The sequence below is a fragment of the Topomyia yanbarensis genome, chromosome 3, assembly GCF_030247195.1.
Source record: "Topomyia yanbarensis strain Yona2022 chromosome 3, ASM3024719v1, whole genome shotgun sequence".
Lineage (NCBI taxonomy): Eukaryota > Metazoa > Arthropoda > Insecta > Diptera > Culicidae > Topomyia > Topomyia yanbarensis.
Genome location: NC_080672.1, coordinates 347,200,938 through 347,222,811, shown reverse-complemented (window position 1 = coordinate 347,222,811; position 21,874 = coordinate 347,200,938). Strand labels below are relative to the sequence as shown.

At 40.2% G+C, this 21,874-nt stretch overlaps 1 protein-coding gene across 1 annotated transcript in view; it reads right to left on the bottom strand.

Moving 5' to 3' along the window:
• Positions 1 to 669: 669 nt before the first annotated feature.
• LOC131692937 (uncharacterized) overlaps positions 670 to 21,874 on the bottom strand; it is an 88,443-nt gene continuing 67,238 nt past the window's right edge. The window contains exons 2-3 of the mRNA XM_058980355.1: positions 14,824 to 15,296; positions 670 to 14,763 (exon numbers count right to left, since the gene is read on the bottom strand). Coding sequence (XP_058836338.1) covers positions 14,450 to 14,763; positions 14,824 to 15,296 — 787 coding nt within the window. The 3' untranslated portion in view covers positions 670 to 14,449. The remainder of the gene's footprint in view (positions 14,764 to 14,823; positions 15,297 to 21,874) is intronic.

The window sequence follows — 21,874 nt, the reverse complement described above, 5'->3', positions numbered from 1 at the left end:
ATTTCCACAGGCAATTTCGAACGGAATTGCAACGAAGAATTTCGCAGGAACCCTGTGCATCAATATTTAACCGGATATCTTACGGTCTCCAGGTAGGTTCGTTTGTCCACATCAAAATTTGGTAATCGAAACCCAGCAAAACTTCGACGAAAGCCGAAAGTTTCTGCAAACTTCCAGCCACTAAAAATCCGACAAAATAATGCCGATCATCGGCAAAAAAATTTGGAGGCGTAGAGTGAATGTTCGACTACCCTAATGCAGCATACCGGGTCTTCCCAGGCTCCGTTCGCCATTGACAATATTGTAAACCCCCTCAACAATTTTAACCGTTGCACGGTCGCATGACACTATGGAATTGGGGTTCCCTGTTTGGTGGGTTTTTACCACCGAACGGTACTGGTGGTCCGTAGTGGAATTCTTAGCTGGTTAAAAAACAACCACCGACACTACACGGCTTATGTAGGCTGCTTGGAGAAAGAAGCTGATATTGAAGGACAGCTTCCATAGATGGCAGAGAAGTCGCAAGATAGCGCTTTAGGTGTCACTAGCGTTTGTCCGATGATATTGTCATTATTCTCGAACCCAGTGTAAAAAACAAAGCAGCAAAAATAACTGCTTCAGAACTGTGATATATCGTCAAATAAAGTACGGATCGAATCATTGTATATTTTCTATTTTCGTTTATTAATGTTTACACCCCCCAATATGCTTGTAACACGTCGTTCGTTTCGATCTCACTCACTTGAAAAGCCTAAATATCTATTTTCAACACCTGCCGTCTTCAGCTTGGCTTGACAATGCCATGCTTGCTGTCAATCTTACCACTGCGCCATATCCGCTTGCTTGTGGCATATCCATATTCTATTAACCAGAAAATAAAAGGATAGCTCCTTTTCCTCCTCGCTCTGTTCGTTTATGCGCTGTTTTATTATCTTTACAACAGTGTTTATTTATATATGTTATTTGAAATATATGGAATTCTCATTATTTTGCTTCTGGTTTCTATCATTCTAGGTGTGAGTTTGATTGCTCTGTACAATTTATTCGTTTCTTCTACAACATTTGTTATTTATCATCTCTTCGCTATTCATACCTCTTCTAGTTCGCTATATAAAAGGAAGCGTTCTTATATCTTCTGCAATATGGTAGTCAAGGTACCAAAAAACGCAACGGAAAGACGTATCGATCACCACGGAAAATGAAGCACATTGATGTGTTATTTTAAGAACAACTTTAACAACTAGCTGTAAAAGTATACGCTATAAAATTTGACTGACCATTAACAGTGATGCGTTTCAAAAATTGCTTTATGTATAAACTTTTTCTTTCTTTTATAATATATTTCTGTGCACGTTATAATCCAATAGTTATATTTTCAGTGTTGCATTGCATCTTAACAGCTAGCTCATATTAATTGCAGTACTAATCAAAACCATGCTTGTCAATGTTTTCTGTGTTTATTTTTGATTGTAATGGTTTTCTCGTCAGTTGAGGACTACATTTATGAAATTTGTTTTTTTACTTACCATTAACATTTTATCTATCAAATAATTCGAGGCATTATAAGGCAATATAGAGGATCTTTTTTATCAGTATATCGAATGTATTCTGCTAACGGTGGCAACATATTTCAATCGAAAATATCTGCTTCGCTGTGCGTGGCTATTAGCATTTACTGAGTCATTCAGCGATCTGTCGATCAACTTACTTCCTATGGATTTGTTTTGTAATCATTTGGTTTTATCGCATACGACAGAACATTCAAACTCAGATTGCAATTAGGTCACATACTGGACTAGTTTTTTTTTTGAATGGTCGTTGTGCGGCTCTCGTCAAGAAAATATGTGCAGGCAGAAAACAATGTTAGAACTGTACACCTCAGCTTTTGAATTCGATTTACGTCGTTTGATAGGATTGTTCGGGTCGCTAGATTTGAGCGTACATCTTTAGGAGAAAAGCATGTGGCATCTTATATCACTAGTCAATATCTAGTCAAAAGTTTATTATAATTAGCATTTATTACAATGCTCATAATATACTTCTATACTTCTTATTCTGGGTAAATATTACAAGAACAGTCGAATAAATTTTCAATACGAAAATTCACACGATCCCGCCACTTTCTATGGCCTATGATTGTGACTTTTTATACAAAGCTTACAAATTCCATAATTGAAATCAATTCCAGTCATGCATAGCATAAATTATTCAAAATATCTCGCTGGTTTGTTATCTGGCCGATTTTCACAGCCGCCAATAATTGCATTTTTAATTGCTTGATGTCTGTTTTGAGTTTATAGCTAGAATATTCTCCACGGTCATCTGTGAAAAATTGAAATGCGGCACTGCAACCTCAATTAAAATTAATTAATTCAAGCCGATAAAATAAAAAGAGCTTGCACAGAGGGAGCCAAGAAGCTGTGTGAGTTCTTGAGAAAAAATATTACATAAAAACTGAAATGTTTGTTCGTTTATTTTAACTTTCAGATGCCACGATTCATACTGATCACTGGTTTGGAAGAACCTTTGCAAAGAAATTTTCCATGAAAAAGGCAAATATTCGAAATTTCAACGCGGTTGTGGAACTTTTATCTTTTGTCTCGACTGACTTCTATTTGGGTATTTGAAAATATTTTTAAAGAGCTGATCACATTCCCAAGGCTCTAAGTACGCTTGGCTAGAATTAACAAACTAAAAGTGCAACACTGACGTTATCAATGCAAGATCCTCGCTTCGAGATGGGGAATATGGTCTTGAACGGTCTCCACATTATTTAAAACGGAAGAAGCCACCGCTATACAAAGAATTTCTGTTACGAATAAGATCTGTTTTCCCAGCTTTTGATTATGGTAATTCTTTTGGAAAGCTAAAGCTAATTTTTGCATTTGGGTCATTCGCCTCTTTTTTTCGAATTAGAAAAGGCTCTTTGGAGCAATCGCTAACCCTATGCGCGGGGTTGAGAATCGAACCCAGCTGAGCTGCGTACAAGGCAACCGATTTACTAACCACGCTATGCCCGCTCCCTTTCCATCGTTCATGGCATTCAACCAAATAACGTCTTACGCCGATAATGGAGTCGAGACATGCACTAGCTTTCACCGCCGAGTTAATGGAGCGTAGCAACATCAATCTTTGTTTCGTTTCAAGTTTTACAAGAGCGAAAGAGACCGTTTTTGTTTTCTTCTGAAAAGTAGATTTCCGGCTGGAGTCATGCAAATCTGATCCGCTATTGACTACAAAATCCTACATTTTTATACTGGTCGGTTTGTCGTTACGGTGAGCATCCAAACGCTCAAACATTGTATAGTGGTTTGAAAGTTGTATGACTCGGTCGGTTCCGGTAAGCATGCATGCTGATAGGGGACAATTCATAAATTACGTAACGCTTTTAGGGGGGGGGAGGGGGTACAACAAGTTGTGACATGTTGTGACATAGGGGGGAGGGGGAGTTAGCTAGATCGTTACGTAACATGTTTTCACCGAAGAAAAAAAATTCTAGGAATTTGTTACGTAACAGGGGAGGGGGGGATGAAGAAATTTGTGACAATTTGTTACATGGGGGGAGGGGGGAGCCAATTTTGGGCAATTTTTGCGTTACGTAATTTATGAATGGTCCCTAGATAACGATACCAGTTCTATAAGTTTAGATGCTGTCTTTGTCTAGGCTAGTCTAGTCTAGTCTACACATACACAGCCAATACATGTAGGGATTAACGGAATGAATTGGAAAATTTCAGAAGTTCGCCTACAATTTTTCTTGTCAATATTAATGTTTGTGGCACATATGATATGTGACACAATCATTAAAGCGGCCAGGCCAACTGTGCAGCGTTCAAAATGAAGATGATTCAAAATTATACACAATAAAATTATTCATTTAATGAATGATTTTATGAATTTTGAATTATTTTGAACCTTGAATAAGGAAGAAACGTGGACAACCGTACCAACCGTTTCAATTTAATGGGGTGGGGTTTTGATAAATCGTTGGGAGTGACGTGGCTAAGCGATAAGTTTTGATGCTGTCTTTGTACAGAAAATTATCGTTGTGCAAAGAATTTGCATTTATGGAAGAAAGTCTTGTGCCTCAATCAATGGATAAGTTTTTGAAATTGAAGAATTTATTTCCAAAAATGTCTCTTCAATATCGGACAAAAATGCATGCACAACGCTATGTAAAAACATAACGTACGGCAAAGCACATTTGCACGTTTAGTATCGAGTTATTAATTTCGTTAATCTACATTTCCATTTTAATATTGACCGAGAAAATATTGAACTTATGATTAATACTGAGCAATGAAAATTATCCAGTAATGCTTTTTATATGGTATCAACATTCAATTAATTGATTCTAGTTTCATTGATACTCATTGTCAACTTTTTATACTGGTTTTCGGAAGGCCTAATCAATTTTGCTTCAGAAAGTATGTTTTCCAAAAAAGGAAAATGAAATATACTTACCACAATCATGCTCCAACAAACATTTCAGAACACTCAAGCTAGTTATGTAAGACCAAGCAAAAACAATTTTTATTAGATGATGAGATATTGCTCTAAGGGAAAAAGGAGCAAAAAAGCAAATGACGCAGGCGTGAATAAACGAGAACAAGATCGGTACAACTGGAAACTGAATATTGAATTTTGAAGACAAAACTGCGAATCTGCACGATTGTATTGATCAGAGGAAAAGTTCACCCGCTTCCGTGTCGGTTATGGTTCGCAGACAATTTTCGTGTGCTACACGTAGCACCCACGTTTCTCGCTGTGGACGATACAAGCGTACAAACGAATCTAGTGATTCAGCACCACTGGTGTTCGAAGAACTCCAACAAAAGGTACGATGCACACCGATCTTCAATCAAAACCTACTGCATAAAAAGATCACCATCCAAAATCTGTTAAATTACGCGGAAAAAAATCCGTTCATAAATTTATGAACAAACAATCACGATTACGTGAACTGAACGATTTACGAAAATCGTGACCAAGTTCCTGAAATTATGGGTAATAATCCTCGTATTCATGAAACTATGTGTGCTTTTAGAAAAACAAGTTCGCGCAAAAATGTACATGGCGTTACATTGCAATTTTTGGTTGGGTTACTGTAATTTTTCCTTGGATATGTTTGGTTTTTTTGTTATGATTCTCATTAGTACATTGGGGATACACTGGTTTTGTAGTATATCAACTAAAACGATCAGTCTGTTTCTACCCACCAACGACGCTGGTCACGTTCAAAGCAGCTCCCCGTCGCGTTCGGTTCGTGCACGCTAAGCTATAGAAACCCTAAACAAAGAAAGCACCGTTATTGTTGTGAGTATTGTATGCATTTTGTTGGTCGAGATGTCGACCGTTCGAGTGGTTAGAATGCGACTAAAACGCCCTATACCATCATTTGTGACCCTGTAACCTGGCACCCTCTATGCACAGACCACATTGTGCACATATGACCAACAAACTGCCACGTGTCAGTTCTGTGAAAAATCTGCGCATTATGGACAACCGTGCGTGGAAACCCTTACAAAAAAATCACTTACAACCAACAAAACCATCTTGACTTCAACGCCAACAACTAAAGCACAAACAAATGTCCAACAAGTAGTGACGGTTAAACAACAAACGAATATAGAATCAACACCTAATACTCCGATAGCAACAAACATCACCACCAAACAAAATACAGACAACAAGGAGGAAAGCTTCACGACCATAACCAGCAAATCGAAGAAGTACAACAAAGCTATTGACCGCAACCTTCAAGACAACAGCAGCGATGAAACTATGGACGAAAGCGACGATCGAGGCATCAGATTGAATAACCCCCAGGCGTTGTCTTGCGATGTCGACAATGCTCCACCGCCCAAGAAAAGAATCTCCGCTCGCAAAAGTAAATTGCGTGCGAAGGATTCAAAGGAAACACATTAAAATATGATTTTTAATAATTATTTTACTGTAAGTATATAAAAAAAGACCCACGGCTCCTTTAAACTTACGCAACGAGCCGTGTCAAATAAATGAATTAAAAAAAAAACTAAAACGATGGTCATAATTCCAGGAGCTTATCGTGATTTTCGTAATTTCACATCACGTTACTGTGATATTTTATTCACGAATTAAATATCTGGTTTTTATGGCAAAGTTACACGATTTATGTTCAAAATTTCTGGGTTTTACTCACAATATTCGTAATTTATATTCACGTTTTCGTATTATTTTATTCACGAGTATTGCATTGAATTTTTCAGGATCACAGTCACGAATTCTGTAATTTCTATTTACGTTATCGTGATATTTTAGTCACATGTAGAGTGATATGTGTTCGTGATTTCAGGATTATAGTCACGATTTTTGATATTTTAATCACGAGTAGTGTAATTTATGTTCATGATTTCAGAATCTTAGTCACGTTTTTCGTAATTTATATGCATGTTATCGTGATATTTTATTCTTGAGCTCATGTTCGAATTTGCCACGTGCCGTAATGTAAATATTGTTCATATATAATTACTGTAGGATTTTTCATTCGGGGTAACGTGACAATATGATTTGGTTCATAAAAGCGTAACTGATTCGCGGTATCTTGTTTTGTGAACAACATCACGAACAAGATTCGTGGTTCTATAATATATTATTGATGCTAAGCGCAGTTTTCATTTTCTGTTCAGAGATCACATTGAACCTTATCGAATGAATAATGATGTTCGAGGTCTTAATAGTTTCCTGATATCTGCTGTTCGAACCTATTACTAATCGCTATGGGCTGTACATAAATGTATGAAATTTCACGACAAAACCCAACTTTTGTAAAAAAGTTCACGTGAAAATTTCACAACCTTGTGCAGAGTTGTATGAACTAGAAAATGATTCCGGATGTCTTCTAAATATCAAGCACACTAGCACTACTAGGAATCATGAACTAGTTCACGAACACATGAACGATGTTTTTTGATTTTGTGAATTATTTCACGGCCACATGGTCCGGTAAAACTATTATATTAGGAATCATGAATCAGTTCACGTTTCTATGAACAAGATTTCATGATTTTGTAAACTATTTCAAGAGCACAAATGGTCAGTCGCTAGAAATCATAAATTTGTTCACGTATACATGAATAATATTTTGTAAATTATTGGCCGAGCTCGAATGGTAAATCGTGACTATAATACAAGGAATAATGAACGTAGTTCACGAATATATAAAAATTTATTTCATGATCTATTTCATGATCATAAATGTTGAGTTGCAACTAATTCTCCTGAAATCAGGAATCAGTTCACGTATACATGAATAACATTGTGTGATTTTGTTAACTATTTCAAGAGCACGGATATTGAATCGTGACTATTATATTTGGAATCATTAACTAGTTCACGATGATTGAAAGGATCTATGAATATGTTTTAGAGGATGCGAAAACTTTTTTCTTCGCTCAAAAAAACTTTGAAATGTTTTGAGGGACACGTTTCAGAGAAGTTATTAATTTTGCAGAAACACAGTTTGTTATGTTTTATTTAAATTTTCTAATTTTTGACAGTAGCTGAAAAATAAAATAGGGTGATGAGCCCATTTTCGCCATGTTTCTATTACCACCCTACCCATTTGAAGCCATTGGTTAGAGCAGTGTCTGCCATCTTTGTTCAACGCATTGAGTCAAATGGTAGTGCAACAATAGGGGCACTCGATTCGTGTTTTCGTTGCGCTCAAACACGGGAATTTCACTGTTTTCAGCGTATTTGTGTTAGTATATTGGTTCTTAACAACGAAGCAAAGCAGTTGATGTCAATTTTTACGCATTCCATTGATTGTAGACCGAGAAATTAATGAACTAGTGAGTCACCCTGCTTAGTATGGTGAAAATAGGCACTTTACCCTACATACTTTTACTAGTGTGAAGGGTGGAATGATAAAATAATGATACATTTGTCGTATATTGCTTCTATTTTATGTTGCCTATATTTTGTTTTTGAAAATATACGTCTAGGTCTAGGGGTAGATCACTTGTGATGCATTTTTAAAAATCAGCGAAATTGAATATATTTCTTTCCCTCAAAATAGAAATTCATAATGTATTTTGCATTGCGTGCAATGTATTTTGCGATGACGTCAAAATCCTACAAAAAAAACTTGCCCTGCATTCAACAAACCGCCGACCAAATTGGATCAGCTTTAGACGTTTGGTAAACAAACTTTTCTGCGAGGCAGTGCAAAGTTGATGAAAAAATGGAAATTATTCTAATTTGATGCAAACTTGTTACACATTCTTAGAGTGATCTGCCCATAGGTCTAGGTGAATTTCAAGCAATTCCTACGTCACTAGTTTTACCGGAAATGGAAGGTTTTAAACATGATTATGCAGAACAAGTTGTCTAAGCTTCTGAAAAATACTTGGTTTGGCAGGTTATTTGCACACGTGGGTTGAAAAGCAAAATTTTCATGACAATTGGCATTGTCAATTCCAAGATATCTGCCACCAGGAATGATTGTAGAAATGCCTTTTTCGAAAAAAAGAAAGATGCTCCGAATTGTGTTAGTGGGATGTAATTTTCTGGCGCTGCGGGAAAATGGCTCAGGAATGGAAAACAACGGGTAAGTCGTAGTCGACAATAAATAAAGTGAACACAGCACTGTTACAAAATCTGATAAAAGGTGTGAAACGTAAAGCCCGACAATTCGCAATCCTAATCACATAATTTTTTTAAAAATATTTTGTCCTTGCTGAAGTTCAAAAAGGTTTGTAGTTTGTCCGTTTCAAAAACAATATAATCAGTGTGCATTTAATCATGTTTGATCAATTTTTGACCGTTCCACCCTTTACAGGCTCTCGACTATAGAGTTCCTTTCTCTCATATCTGTACTGAGCTACTTATACATCGGTAATCTTTATTTTTGTTGACGAAAAGACCATACAGAATGACAGAATCCCGGCCGAACATGAAAGAAAAATTATTCTCAATGTGGTCTATTAGGTACTCTCCTGTGTTCTGTTAGCAGACTTGGCTGAATCCTTTGTCGGCGAATACAAAATCGGGTTTCGCGAAAGAACACCAACGACCACGATATTTACCCTACGACAAATACTGAATGAATGCCGGGAATATATCTTACGGACTCTCCATCTGTTTTAAGCATCCGCATTTCTAGGCGGCGTACGATTCAGTGAAACGAATCGAACTGTTGCAGATAATGTTTGACTACGGAATTCTGATAACATATGCAGAAACTTGGGTCATTTTGAACGGAAGTGTAAAGTGTCGAACCAAAACCAAAGATGTTGCCCATTGAATTTTGACTAAGCAATTCAAGATTCACTATGCAGGTCGAATGATTTATGAAACTTTGATAACTTTGACGAATCTTAACCATACTATTAATTTGTTTTTCCATCAAATGATCTCGAATTTTTTTTCAAAGCTGTACTTTACATTGGCTTTCTACCACGTAGAACTAGATTTACGCCCTTTATGACCAACAGGAGCTTAATGAGATGCAAAATCCTGATGCGCTTGAAAAAATTTCCAGCGAATTGTGAGTGAAGTGTTATCTACCGATATCGTGATGGTAGGCAAAACTAAGGAATAGCAAGAATGAAGTACTATCGGTACTCCGTGAAAATAACGCAATGCCTAATAAACAGAAATATTTGTCCGCTAGGCAGCTAAGTAACTAGAGATCTACAGAGTCAGCAGGTGGAGTTAGCCCATCGGAGAAGACGATATCGGCTATTTGAAATTTCAGATAACCAGAAACAGTAGATTAGGTTTGCAGTTGCTTGAGTCTGATAAATCTCGTAGTGAACCTTTGTGCCAATTTATGAGATAATTGTTTTTGTTGGAGCGAAATTCCAAATATCTCGACAACTATCGCATTTTGAAATTTTTTTGTTAAATATATTTTAGTTTGAAATGAAATTTAGAATCATATTCTGTAATCAAATCACATTTATGTCTGTCAATTAGCATGAAATTTAAAATCATGTATAAAGTTGTTGTTGGAAACACTTTTTAACTGATATATGATCTCGATCATACAACCACATTGTAAATGTTTCTTCTCTCTTTGGAATTTTATTTATAAAGAAATTTAGAAAAATGGTGTTTTTTGCAATTTGTATTTTCATCAAAAAAATTTGTTGTGAAAAATGACAGCATTTTTTCAGTGTAAATTTTTCGGCGCAGAAATATTAATCTCGTTTGCACAGTTTCGCTGTATCAACTACGGTAATCGAACATTTTTTTGTAACTGTTACACGCAGAAACTTTAACGCCGTTTTACAAAATAACTCTTGATTCAAAATGAGCTCGTTGACTCAGACGTCGAATTTGGTGGAGTTCGTTGTAGTAAATAAATTGTCTTTAGTTATTTTGGCGCATGGCTTACCATAGTGTGCCGTCTGGCTACAGATCTGGCACGTGATCTGTCATCGAAAGTCATGTTAGAAGGTATAGGTTGGTTCAGCCACATTCGCACCACCCGTACACCGTTAAGAATGTAAGGGACAAAGAGTCCAAGTGTCGTTTGTGACGGATTCCATTTTCCCTACTTAAATATGAATCTCTTGATATGTTTCGTGCGCCCGCGATGTCAAATCGTGTAGGCGAATTTCCGTCCGATCAAGGTCCATATACACGGGGTCCATATACACGGGGAAATTGGTTTTGACGTTTTTCAAAATCGACGTCGTGTTGCATGTTGTTCTTTGCTATGAAGATTTCTGCCACGGCTAAAGAGTTGAACGTTATTAGTACTACTTGTCTCGTATGACGTAGCTACAACAAGAACAAGTTCCATTTTCACCTTGATCAACTGTTCCACCTCGTGCACTGTAGTTCTAAAACAGGCCTGTGAAAAGTCAATCGCGATTGTGTTCTCTCGTAGTGGGCAATTTTTTTTTGTTGTTTACTTATTGCACTCGCAGTTGGGAGCAACGGAACTTGGCTGTATCCATTTGTTACACGTACACGTAAGAGTGGCGCGGCGCTAGTAGTATTTTTGTACGCAGTTCGCAAGCGGTGCGTTTCTGATCTGTACGATATGAGAAAGCATACTCATCACACATGTTTTATTCGTATCGCGTTATTAATTTCGATGATGTTTTCTTATGTTGTGCAAGAATAGTTTCGAACATTGGGTGAAACGCAAAAGCATTAGCACCTTACAGCTAACTTAACGTGCGGGATCAAAAAAACATTAAACTCTTTCATGCCCAATATTTTTCTAGTGCCTGAAAACGGTAGAGTTAAGAAACACGAAAACCCTTTTTTCATAAAAATGGGTGATTCTCTCGCAGTGCTAGAAGCTGCTCAATTTTTACCTTCCAATGCTCAATACAATTCTTCTAGACCATTTACAACAGTCTGATTGCGTGAAAAACGTAGTCGAGGACAGTCTAAATTGACAGGTTTTATCAATTTTCAAAATTGCAAAATATAAGAAGATATATGAACATTTCATTTTCGTCGTCCATGTGAACTGTCACTGGCAGCACTGCTCCATCGGATTCCAATCAGAATAATTGTAATAACTCTAGTTCTAGAGCTGATCCTTGTAACTGTTAATGCTCAAATAAAAGGCAGTACAGTGAGGACCCATTTTTATCAGCTCCTTGGTGAATTTTAGGCTGATAAAACGGGGACATTGACAAAATCGGGACATACATTTTTCTTTCTTTTTAGGAAACCGAAGCTCTTAAAATATTCTTTTTTAGTCCCTAGCTTTTTCTCATTATTTAGCGTAAATTGCCATTAACCTTCCGGCAGTCGCGCTACTGCACTGAGTGCACGCTGCTCTGAAAATCCAGCGAGATCGTCTTAGGGCACCAGCGGTTGCTCGTTAAGTGGGCCATAAGCGCGACATCCGGAGGGTTAAGAGGGTCTAAAAGTGCAAAATCTAAAAAAAATTTTTTTTGCATATTTCGGATCTCTAAGCTAAGAAAAACATGCTCAAGAAAGGATTTACTTGAATTCAAATTGGTTCGTCTGCTAGAGCCCATCAAACTATTAACTATCAATTAACATGTGAGGCTGATAAAGTCGGGGGGTAGAAAAAATCGGGTCTTATCTGTCGTCACATTTATTAGCCATACTTGTTTTTGTGTGCAAATCTTGCCTCAATCAATAGTTTTAGCTGTTTGAAAACGTTGTTGGTTATAAGCAGAATGGGAATGAAAGGGTTAATAATATCTGATATGAATTTTTCAAAAGCATGTTCCCTGATTGACTTGTGCTACACATTAATGACGCAGTTTGAAATACATTACGTCATCTGCCGCTCCTGCAAGGGCGTTGATCGGAGAATTATTTTACCGCAATGGCGAACATAGGAAACCCTATAAATAATAACACACAATTACAGATATAGCTCTATACTGCAATAAAACCTAACAGTTGAATTTACGACGAGACGTTCCTTGCTGGGCGGGGTGCGATTCATTTTCGCCACCAGCAAAGGCACCAGCTGCGCACGTACCTTCCTGTGATTAACATTTTCGTGGCGAATAAATTTTCCAGATCGGAGCTTTTATTGGCTTCACCCGCGCGATTATTATAGCTGCGATGAAGAAATCGTGACTTTATTCGAATTCAAAAGCTGAGGATACACAGATGCATAAGTGTATATAGTTAGAATGGCTAGGCTGGGGTCGAAATTTGCGCGTTTGTGTGTGTGTGTGGGCGGAGAAAAGCGTACGTTCCGGTGTGAACTTGTCATAACTCAATGACCTATCGCGGCATCACATGATTTCAATATTCACTACTTCTCACTTTAGGGTGCGTGATGAATTCATGTTGGCTTCGTTCGTCACTTATCGACTATTTATGGGATAGAGGGTGTATAGCTGGTTATATAGTACAGGCTATATCATTACGGGTGTATTCTTAAACGTTAGTTTTAACTACGCTCCTGCATTCGGATCCTTTTGTTTATCTGCTGTAAATATGAAGTCTTCCACTTTTTCATTCTTTTTTTTTGTAATACTCGGGAGTTTGAAAACGGTGTCCAATTTCTTTCTGATGTCGAACGATTGTTTTGTTCCATAGTTATGGTAAGTTTATGGCTATTCTTCTTATACTATATCTCGAATGTTTTGTTCGATTTTGATCTCACCTGCTATTTCATATTAGCTAGTCTAGACTTGTGTCTTTTTTCATTACTATTTGTAGTAGTTTTTGTAAAAAAAATTGTCTTTGCTTTGGTGATAAAATTCTCTAAAATTTAGATTCTGTTGTTCGCCAATTTTCCTGCGAGTTTGATTGCAATTTTGCATTTTGGGTATAATAACAAAACTCGCTGAGTGGTGCAAATTAACCTGAAATTAAAGATTAAAATTATCGAAGCTAAGAATCTCAAATAACTCTGGTTCTTTTCTGATTTATATTGAGAATTTTTCGAAATATGGTATTGTTGAAAACAACCTTTGCTCTCTTTTACAATCCGGACGATAGAACACAGATTTTGAATAGTTTAGTCCTTAGATGTAAATTTGTTCTTCTTTTTTCATTCGAAATCGAATTGTAATGTAAACCGAACATCAGACCAAAATGCTTTCAAACTTTTTGTGTTTTATCAATTGAGGACAACAGAGTTATAACAAACTTGTTACGGAACATAGATTCCATTATAATTTAGTTACATATTCTATTTAATCTGGAATTTATACAAATTAGAACCGGGCAGTCATGCAAAATCATCGCTAAAAGTGAAGCATTCCCACTTTACATAGCTCGAAATTCCCTGCACCAACCACATGGCAGTCTTTCGCATATTTTTCGTTCATTTAAGCTGTACTAATCAAATTTTTGTCTAAAGCTAATTACAGTGCCGTATGATTACACGATGTATTCAATTAATATTCGATTATATCCTTTCTTTGGTTCACAACGGGAAGCAGTCTAATGAGTTGTAATATGATTTCTTCGTAGAGCACGCTGCTGTTTCTCCACTCTGGCTCGAGGAGCCCATCCGGCATGCATCTGTTCTCTGTGTCGTTGTCAGACGGAACAGAGCTGGAAGCGTGAGTAGACTAGTCTTAGCTACCTACATACCATCATCGCTTATGCTGCTGTTACAGCTAGGATTGTTCTACCGTAACAATTTGAATGGAAGGCTCTCGCGAGGTTATGATATTTTCTGGTTTTGCTCATATGATAAATTAATTTGCACTGCTACACTATATATGGACACTGTTTGCCTAAAATATTAGCACTAGTCATGAAAGCTGTTGGCATGTTTGTTTTTTGTTGGTATTACTGCAACTTTTGACGATTATACTGAAGCTCTTCATTTTGGTTGTCCTGTATGACCATATCCCAGCAACCAAATAGGATTTCTCTACAACGCCTGTACATAAGATTGGATTAGTTTCTTGCAACACAATGAAATCCATGCGGTTAGCTTCTGGCTTAGAAAATATCTTATATGTTACATAATGGAACACCGTTTCTTATTTACTCAGTGGGAAGCACTCAGATTATCCAGATCTTTAGCGGAAGGAGGACGCGACAGGTGCGGATCTTCGCTCGTCACAATCGGGGGCAGAACATTTTGTCGGAACTCACCCATCACGTTGCCGGCCGGGTAGTAGTAGGCCACCACAAACAGTTTGCCCGATTTGGAGATGGACTTGCTGACCCCGAAGTATTTACTGGCACGCCACACCATCTGCGAAAAGTGGCCCGTGTTGACGTTGGTGTGGAGCAAGTGGCTTTCCTTAAAGTAGTCGTACCTTCGGTTGGTACTATACCAATAGGTGGCAACCTCTTGACCTAATCAAGTCCTACCTTTAGCATTATTGAATTAAAAAAATCTAACAAAGCTAAACTTACCCGATAGATCCGTGAGTAGAGAATTCGCAGGACAGCAGAATATGTTCTGTCCGTAGGTTCCTCCGCTCTGATAGTACAACTCGTTCGTACTCGCTAGATGATTTGCCCACTGTGAAGCCATTTCGCATAGTTCTGAGGAAATGCCTAACGCTGGCGCTCCGTGCCTCATCCGGTACTCGTTATGCCAGCACATGCACTCGAAAATAAAGTCCTTATCCATGACAATCTTTACTTTTGGTGATTCTTCACCACCGTCGTTTCCGTTCTTTGATCGATCCTTACGATCATTCCCCAATGCGGATCCGACCGCTTTCGGGAGTAACGGTCGATTGTCCATCTGGTCCTGCGTTTGACCGGTATCGTTGATGCTGATGTCGTCCAGATTTGGAACGGGGATGATTCTCCGAGGAGTTTTGTTCAGATCCGATGCGGCGACGCGCTTCCGCAGGTTTGCCATCACGATGGCTTCCTCTCTATTTGGGAAAGAAAAGAAAGGAAACATAGTAGTTTAAAATGACAAGGTATATCATAATGATTGTTCGCGAAAAAACAGAGAACCACCCTACTTTCTCCGATCGAAAGCCATCTAAAATGATTTTGGCGCCGACGGGTAGCACAGCAAAATGATCAAAATGTGTATCAGGGTATGAAAGCACTCATTTCTGAATTCTAAAAGACCACCTTTCATATTGTGTCAAATGCCAAATAAGCTCAGATGCAATATTTCACATAATGTGGACACTTTGACATCGTTTGAAGTTTTTGATATTGGCACTATGGAAAAATATGAGGAAAAAATATATTAAATGTTTTTTACATTTTAACGACATTCAATTAGCTAGAGATAACCGGGTAGGGAAAGTTATGAAAATTAGAGCCATAGTACTCAAGTGAGAGCAAGGATGTGAAGTAAGGATGTCGGTTGTCACGGTAAAGATGCACTTGTCTGTCTATACCAGAACACATGCTAGTGAACTCGGGTGATTCGAAGTTATGCTGCCTAAGCTCGACACTCATTAGCAGAAGACAAAAGTTAAGCCCGTACGATATTAAGCCTCTTCTTATGACCCTGCCACTTCTAGTTTTCCGATCTGTTTACTTCACATCCTTGCTCTCACTTGAGTACTATGGTTCTAATTTTCATAACTTTCTCTACCCAGTAATCTCTAGCTAATTAAATGTCGTTAAAATGTAAAAAGAAAATGTGACTAACATAGTCGAAATACAAAAAAGGAAAAAAGAAAAAAATATTAAATGCTGCAACTTTTGAAACAGCACTCATACATTTTTCAAAGGACATTGACTTAGTATTTCGATGTAGATATTTACGCTTCTCGAAAAATACGGGAAATTGGGGTTTTGGGACATAAAATGTCACAAAACCCCAATTTCTTATTTTTTTTGAGAAACGTGAATATCTCCATCGAAATAATTTCCTTTAGAAAAAGGTATAAACTGTAATTTTCTGAGTGTTGCTTTAAAAGGTGTAACATTTTATATATTTTTCCTCATATTTTTTTTAATGTTAAAAACTTCAAGCGAAATAGGCGAAGGTCTACCAAAAACCAAGCTACAAATTATATTCTTTTGTCGATAGAAGTACGACGCTTTGTGAAGTCGAAATCTAGTGTGCCCTTCAAGCAACCTCCCAGGCTTCAATACAGAGGGACCCTCGCATTCGTCGCCACGAATTCTCCGCTCTGCAACAAAATCATCGTATGTCATTCGTACGGTGACTCTCAAAACGATCAGTCGATCCCTCCAGTAAGTGCAGTGTATAGCGACAAAGAATAGTGCTAATCCGTTTTCAAGGTTATCTTGTGCATTCTCCGCCTCTTCGAGGTTTTGGACTTCTGTGTTTTTTTGTTTTGTTTTTTAATTGGTGGTAAAGTTTTTACGCCGACTCAGCACACGTTCAGTAGTTAAACCATACTACCTGTTTCGTTCCGCGTGTGCCAGAGAAGATAACTCTGAACCCTACTCCAGTAAACTCCACCAAGGAGTCCGATCTTTGCCTGATCCCCCGGATTCGATTTGAAACGACTACTTCGGGGGACGCTGTGCTCATGCATTTCCTTTGATTTCAGGGCTAGCTGCTCGTGCTATCCCGCTGGTCTCATATCCGCCATATGCTCTTTACGCTGACCAGTTGGTCGCTGTAGTCGATCCAGCGATTCCGGTTAGATGGTGGCTTCCGGTTCACTGGTGCCCCTATGTTCTTATACTGGTGGTTTGTTGCGTTCAGTGCTACTAGGCGTAGTCCCCGACGGTGAAACCAGTCTACTTCGGCGGAGAGTTCTCCGACGAAACAAGGTCTCCCACAACTGTTGACGGTTCTTACTTCGATGCAGTCCGGCGGAATGCCGAAGTCTGTCCAGCGATTCCGAGTGGTAGATTGCGTCCGGTTCACTACTGCCCCGTTGATTCAAGCCAGCGATTCGCTACGGACTACTCGGAATAGTCCCCGATGGTAGATCTTTCCTACTCCGTCGAAGAGTTCCCCGACAGTGGAAGATCTTTCGAAATCGATGCTACCTAGGCAGATTCCTGTGATTCTGGGTGGAGGGTAACTTCCAGTTCACAGGTGCCCTGACGACTTCTTTCTCTGTATGTTTATGTGAGGGCGTTTTTTTTTTATTTTTTTAAGAGAGCAAAAAAAACTTTCTAAAAAGTCCTGAGAATGCAGGAAAAAATGTACAAAACACTACTCAGGGAACGGGTTTGAGCTGACACCACTCGACCCGCTGAAAACCACTGCTTTTACGCAGAACCTGATTCCTCCCCGGCACTACCTTGCGGCATTACTTCGGGGAGGAGTGCATAGCATCCACTCTAATTCAACTACTTAGTAGTTAGTTCCTTCAATTGGGGTACAGCACTACTCCTCGACACACCACCAGTTCTCCATCATCCACACAGTCTGGCGATCTCTGCATAGCAGTCGAAAAGCTAGCTGTGGGTCGAGACTTAGTGCTCTCCCCTACGAAAACAATCTGGGTGGTAAACTTTTAATTGTCTAATTTACCGAGCCCTTCGGCTCCCTTTAGCACCGCAACTCCGAGGTCAGTTCGGCGATTCCGGTGGAGCTGGTTCCCTGGCGACACGCGACTAGTGGTGTCTCGTCGCGGATTACTCAGTCTAGTCCCCGGCGTTGAATCTAGCTTATGATAGCAGAGAGTTTTCCAGCGAAGGAAGCAGCATAACTTCTTGAGCCAGTTGGCTCCCTGTCCGGTGGTATTTAGCACCGCAACTCATTTAGGCCCTTTGGATCCTCTTTCGTTCCATTTCGCTCCACTTCCCCGATGAACCATTCAGCTCCCGACTTTACTAAAATCTTGATCCCGAACTACTCAGTCTAGTCCCCGACGATGGATCTAACCTACTCCGATGGAGAATTCCACGGCGAAAGAGGTTCTCCCGAAACCCAACGGAAGGTTTCTTCCGATACCGATGTTTATTTCCGTGAGCTATTTAGCTCCCCGCTTCGTCCCGATCTACTCGATCTAGTCCCCGGCGGTGGAACTAGCCTAATCAACAGGCTAGCCAGCAGGTGCTGAGGTCCATCCAGCGATTTCGGATGAAGCGTAGCATTCGGTTCACTGGCACCCCAAGGACCTGCTGTTAGCTATTCGATGCGGTCTACTCGGTCTAATCCCTGACCGTGGCTACTGGCTCTAGCCTACTCACGAGCTCCCCGGTGTCGAGATCGGTCCGGTGAAGCCTGACGTCCGGTTCACTGGAGCCCCGACGACCCGAACTCGGTGCTACGTCGCCTACTACTCAATTGGTCCCCGGCGGTGGGCCTAGTCTACACCGACGGAGAGTTCCCCGGCTGCGGAATTTCTTTCGAATCCCAATTTGTGATTGCACGGCGACTTTCTACAACTATGTACAAGCCAATGGCGCTACTTTGTTGGTCCCTTCGCCATTTTCTCTGCAGCTCGGAGAGTATACTCGTAACCACTCTGTTGACAGCGTCCCAGGTATGCTCGTCGTGGCACATCACTTAAACGATATTGTCCACTGTCACACACGGCATATTCCTACGAACATCTTCGAACCTAGGGCATTCGAAGACCACGTGTTCCGGTGTCTCTTGCACGTTCACACTCCGGGTAAAGGGGTGACGAAGCATGTCCAAACCGATGCAAATACTTCCGGAAGCATTATTGCTCGGACAAAAACTGCGTCAAATGGAAGATTACCTCTCTATGCAATCCAAACTGATACATTTGGAAGGGTATATGGATCCACCTTCCTTTCTCTGCGTTGTCCCACTCCTGCTGCCACTTAGCCAACGAGTCCACTCGGACCAGTCTCCTTGCATTACGTGCATGTTTCCGCTGGTACCAGTCTACGTCCTCAGCCAGAGTGATTCAGATGGGGATCATCGCGGCGATAACGCATACAGCCTCTGACTATATTATCCTGTAAATACTTGCGACTCGTACAGCCATCAGCCGGAATGTCCTGTTCAACATTTCATGGATGCGCTTGGTTTTCAGCGCAGCACCCTAGGTAGGAACCCCATATCGAAGTATCGATGACGAAACAGTAGATCGCAGGCGTAGTCGACGTGATTGTTGTAGCTCAACCGGTCGTCGATTATATCACTCCCAATTGCTTCAGTGCTTGCTTTGATGCAATTGCTTGCTCGTCGACGTCGATCTGCATCCGCTGTACCGCTTTTCAGTTGCTGACCTACGATTTCCCCTTTCCTGGGTAGCCGCAGTGTTAAGACGCCTTTCCTGGGTAGCCGCAGTGTTAAGACGCCCGTTCCAAAGGGTTAGACCTAGAATGGAGCCCTGAGGAACGCCCTACGCTCGTCTCGTACAGCAGCACTCAGTCTGTGCAGCGATGGCTGCCCAGCTGGCGCTGTTAAACATAAGCCGCCACAATCCTTCTTGTTAGGTCAGCCACATCCACGCCCTCGGTCTCGCCGTTCATCCGAATGCCTCAATAAAGAGGTCTTTGTTGAAGGCTTTCTCCTTCCACTTTCGCAAGCCGATCATCCTTCTTCGTGCTGCAACAGGGTTCCGTTGACCGATACAATAACGAATCGCCTTTTTGGTCACTAGGCGTATACGTTTCGCATACTCTCCAATCCATGTTCGCCATCAATGAAGACCTACGTCGATGATAGACTCCCTCCCGTTTCTCCGAAATGTGCTAACCGAAACTTCATTGTACAATCGTACATCTAACTTCGATAGATCTTCCTGCAGGATACACTCTCTTGTGTTGGTTACTCTACTGTCCCACTCCACAGCCTAGGCATTGAAGTAACCACCAATGAATACCGACTTCCGCCCGATCAACTGTTCGGTTAACTGCTCCAGCCTTAGGCTGAACTGCTCTACTGTCCACCTTGGAGGAGCGTTTCAGCTACACACGAATACGCTGCTGATTTTGGCGATTTTGAAGCTCTCGTATGAGCGTTCTACCACTTCTTGAAGGGGGAATCTGCCCATAACTTGTATCACAGTCGTTCTCGATCTATCCGTCACCCAGTTATAAATAGTTTAAACTAGGCAAATGATATTGCTGGCTACGGGCCTTTTGCGAACGAGTATAGAGTATATGTACAAGCAAATCGGGTTGAAAACTGCGGGGTAGTCCCCGATTCAAGTTTGAATTGCATAGATTTGCTGACACACGGGGTTGGCTGTTTTAAAGACCCCATGCTTCAGAATGTACTGGTGCGAAACCGAAGCGAGTCGTTTCCGGTTTCAGAAACCTGAGCTCAAAAAAGGAGTTCCCTGCACTTCCTGGGACATTAAAACCCTAAGTGTTCCCATATCTCAACTAGAGAAAAAAACAGCGCTGGCCTTATAAAATTCATTGTTGGCCGTTTTTCAAAGTTTTAAACATTTCCGACCCTCAGCGATTGCATCCATTGATGTCCAATTCATCGAACGAGGTCACGGATTTTACAGTATAATTGCTGAATTAGACTTAGTTAAGAAACCGTAATAAACATCGTATGATTTAAGTGCCTAATGACCTGTTCAGGGTATCATCCAACAAATATGTGGAATCATTGCACTATATGGCTTAAAGTTCGTGTACAACATTTTTTTATTAGGCAATACACCTCAACTTTCACGATTTTAATATTATTCGCTTGGATCGAGAAGACTCTTACGTAGAGCACTTTTGATGATCAAAAAGTGCTATTCTTTGAATCGAATTGACCTCTCCCGGCACCATACATTGAAGCTGTCGCTTTCCAAACTGGAATTAGAGGCAAAGACCTTTGCATCGTGTCTACCTACATTGTCCCTACAGCTTCAGCTAACCACCGAAGGTGTTTCGTATGACCTCGCACGAAATATTTATTGGAACAGCTACGCGTCGCGGTATCCGGCAAAATCGAGCTCACGCGAGAGCTTCTTCCAGTTGACGAGTAGGGGTGCGTGGCTGGCTTGATTCTCGACACCGCGATGTAGGCTTAAACTAAAAGCGTACACGTACTACTCTCGCGGGCGTCCTCCGAACCCATGGTGGGACAAAGAGTGCTCAGACGTGTACGCGGAGAAGTCCGCCGCGTATAAGACCTTACGGGACGACGGGCTACCCGCTGGCTTTCAACAGTACGCGATGTTAGAAACGTGAATGAAGAGTTCGATGAAAGCTAAGAAACGCAGTTACTGGCGCCGGTTCGTTGATGGGCTAACGGGAGACACTTCGTTGTGTACTCTTTGGGGCACGACCCAATGTATGCGAAACCGAAACAGTACTAACGAGAGCGTGGAATATTTAAACCCTTGGATATTCGATTTCGCCAAGAAGGTTTGTCCAGTTCCACCCCGGCACAGATCTACCGCGCAGCGTCCCTTCATGATAACGCGAACGAAACATGCGATGGTGGAGTTGTCACTTATTTTCTTATCGTGTAACAATAAAGCCCTATGGCCAGGCAGCATAAAATTTAACTTATTAAAGAATCTGCCAGACTATGTCAAGAGACGCTTGTTGGATTTATTTAAAGAGTTTCTAGCTGGTAGCAATTTCGCCCATGACTTAAGGGAAGTAAAGGTCCAAGTCATCC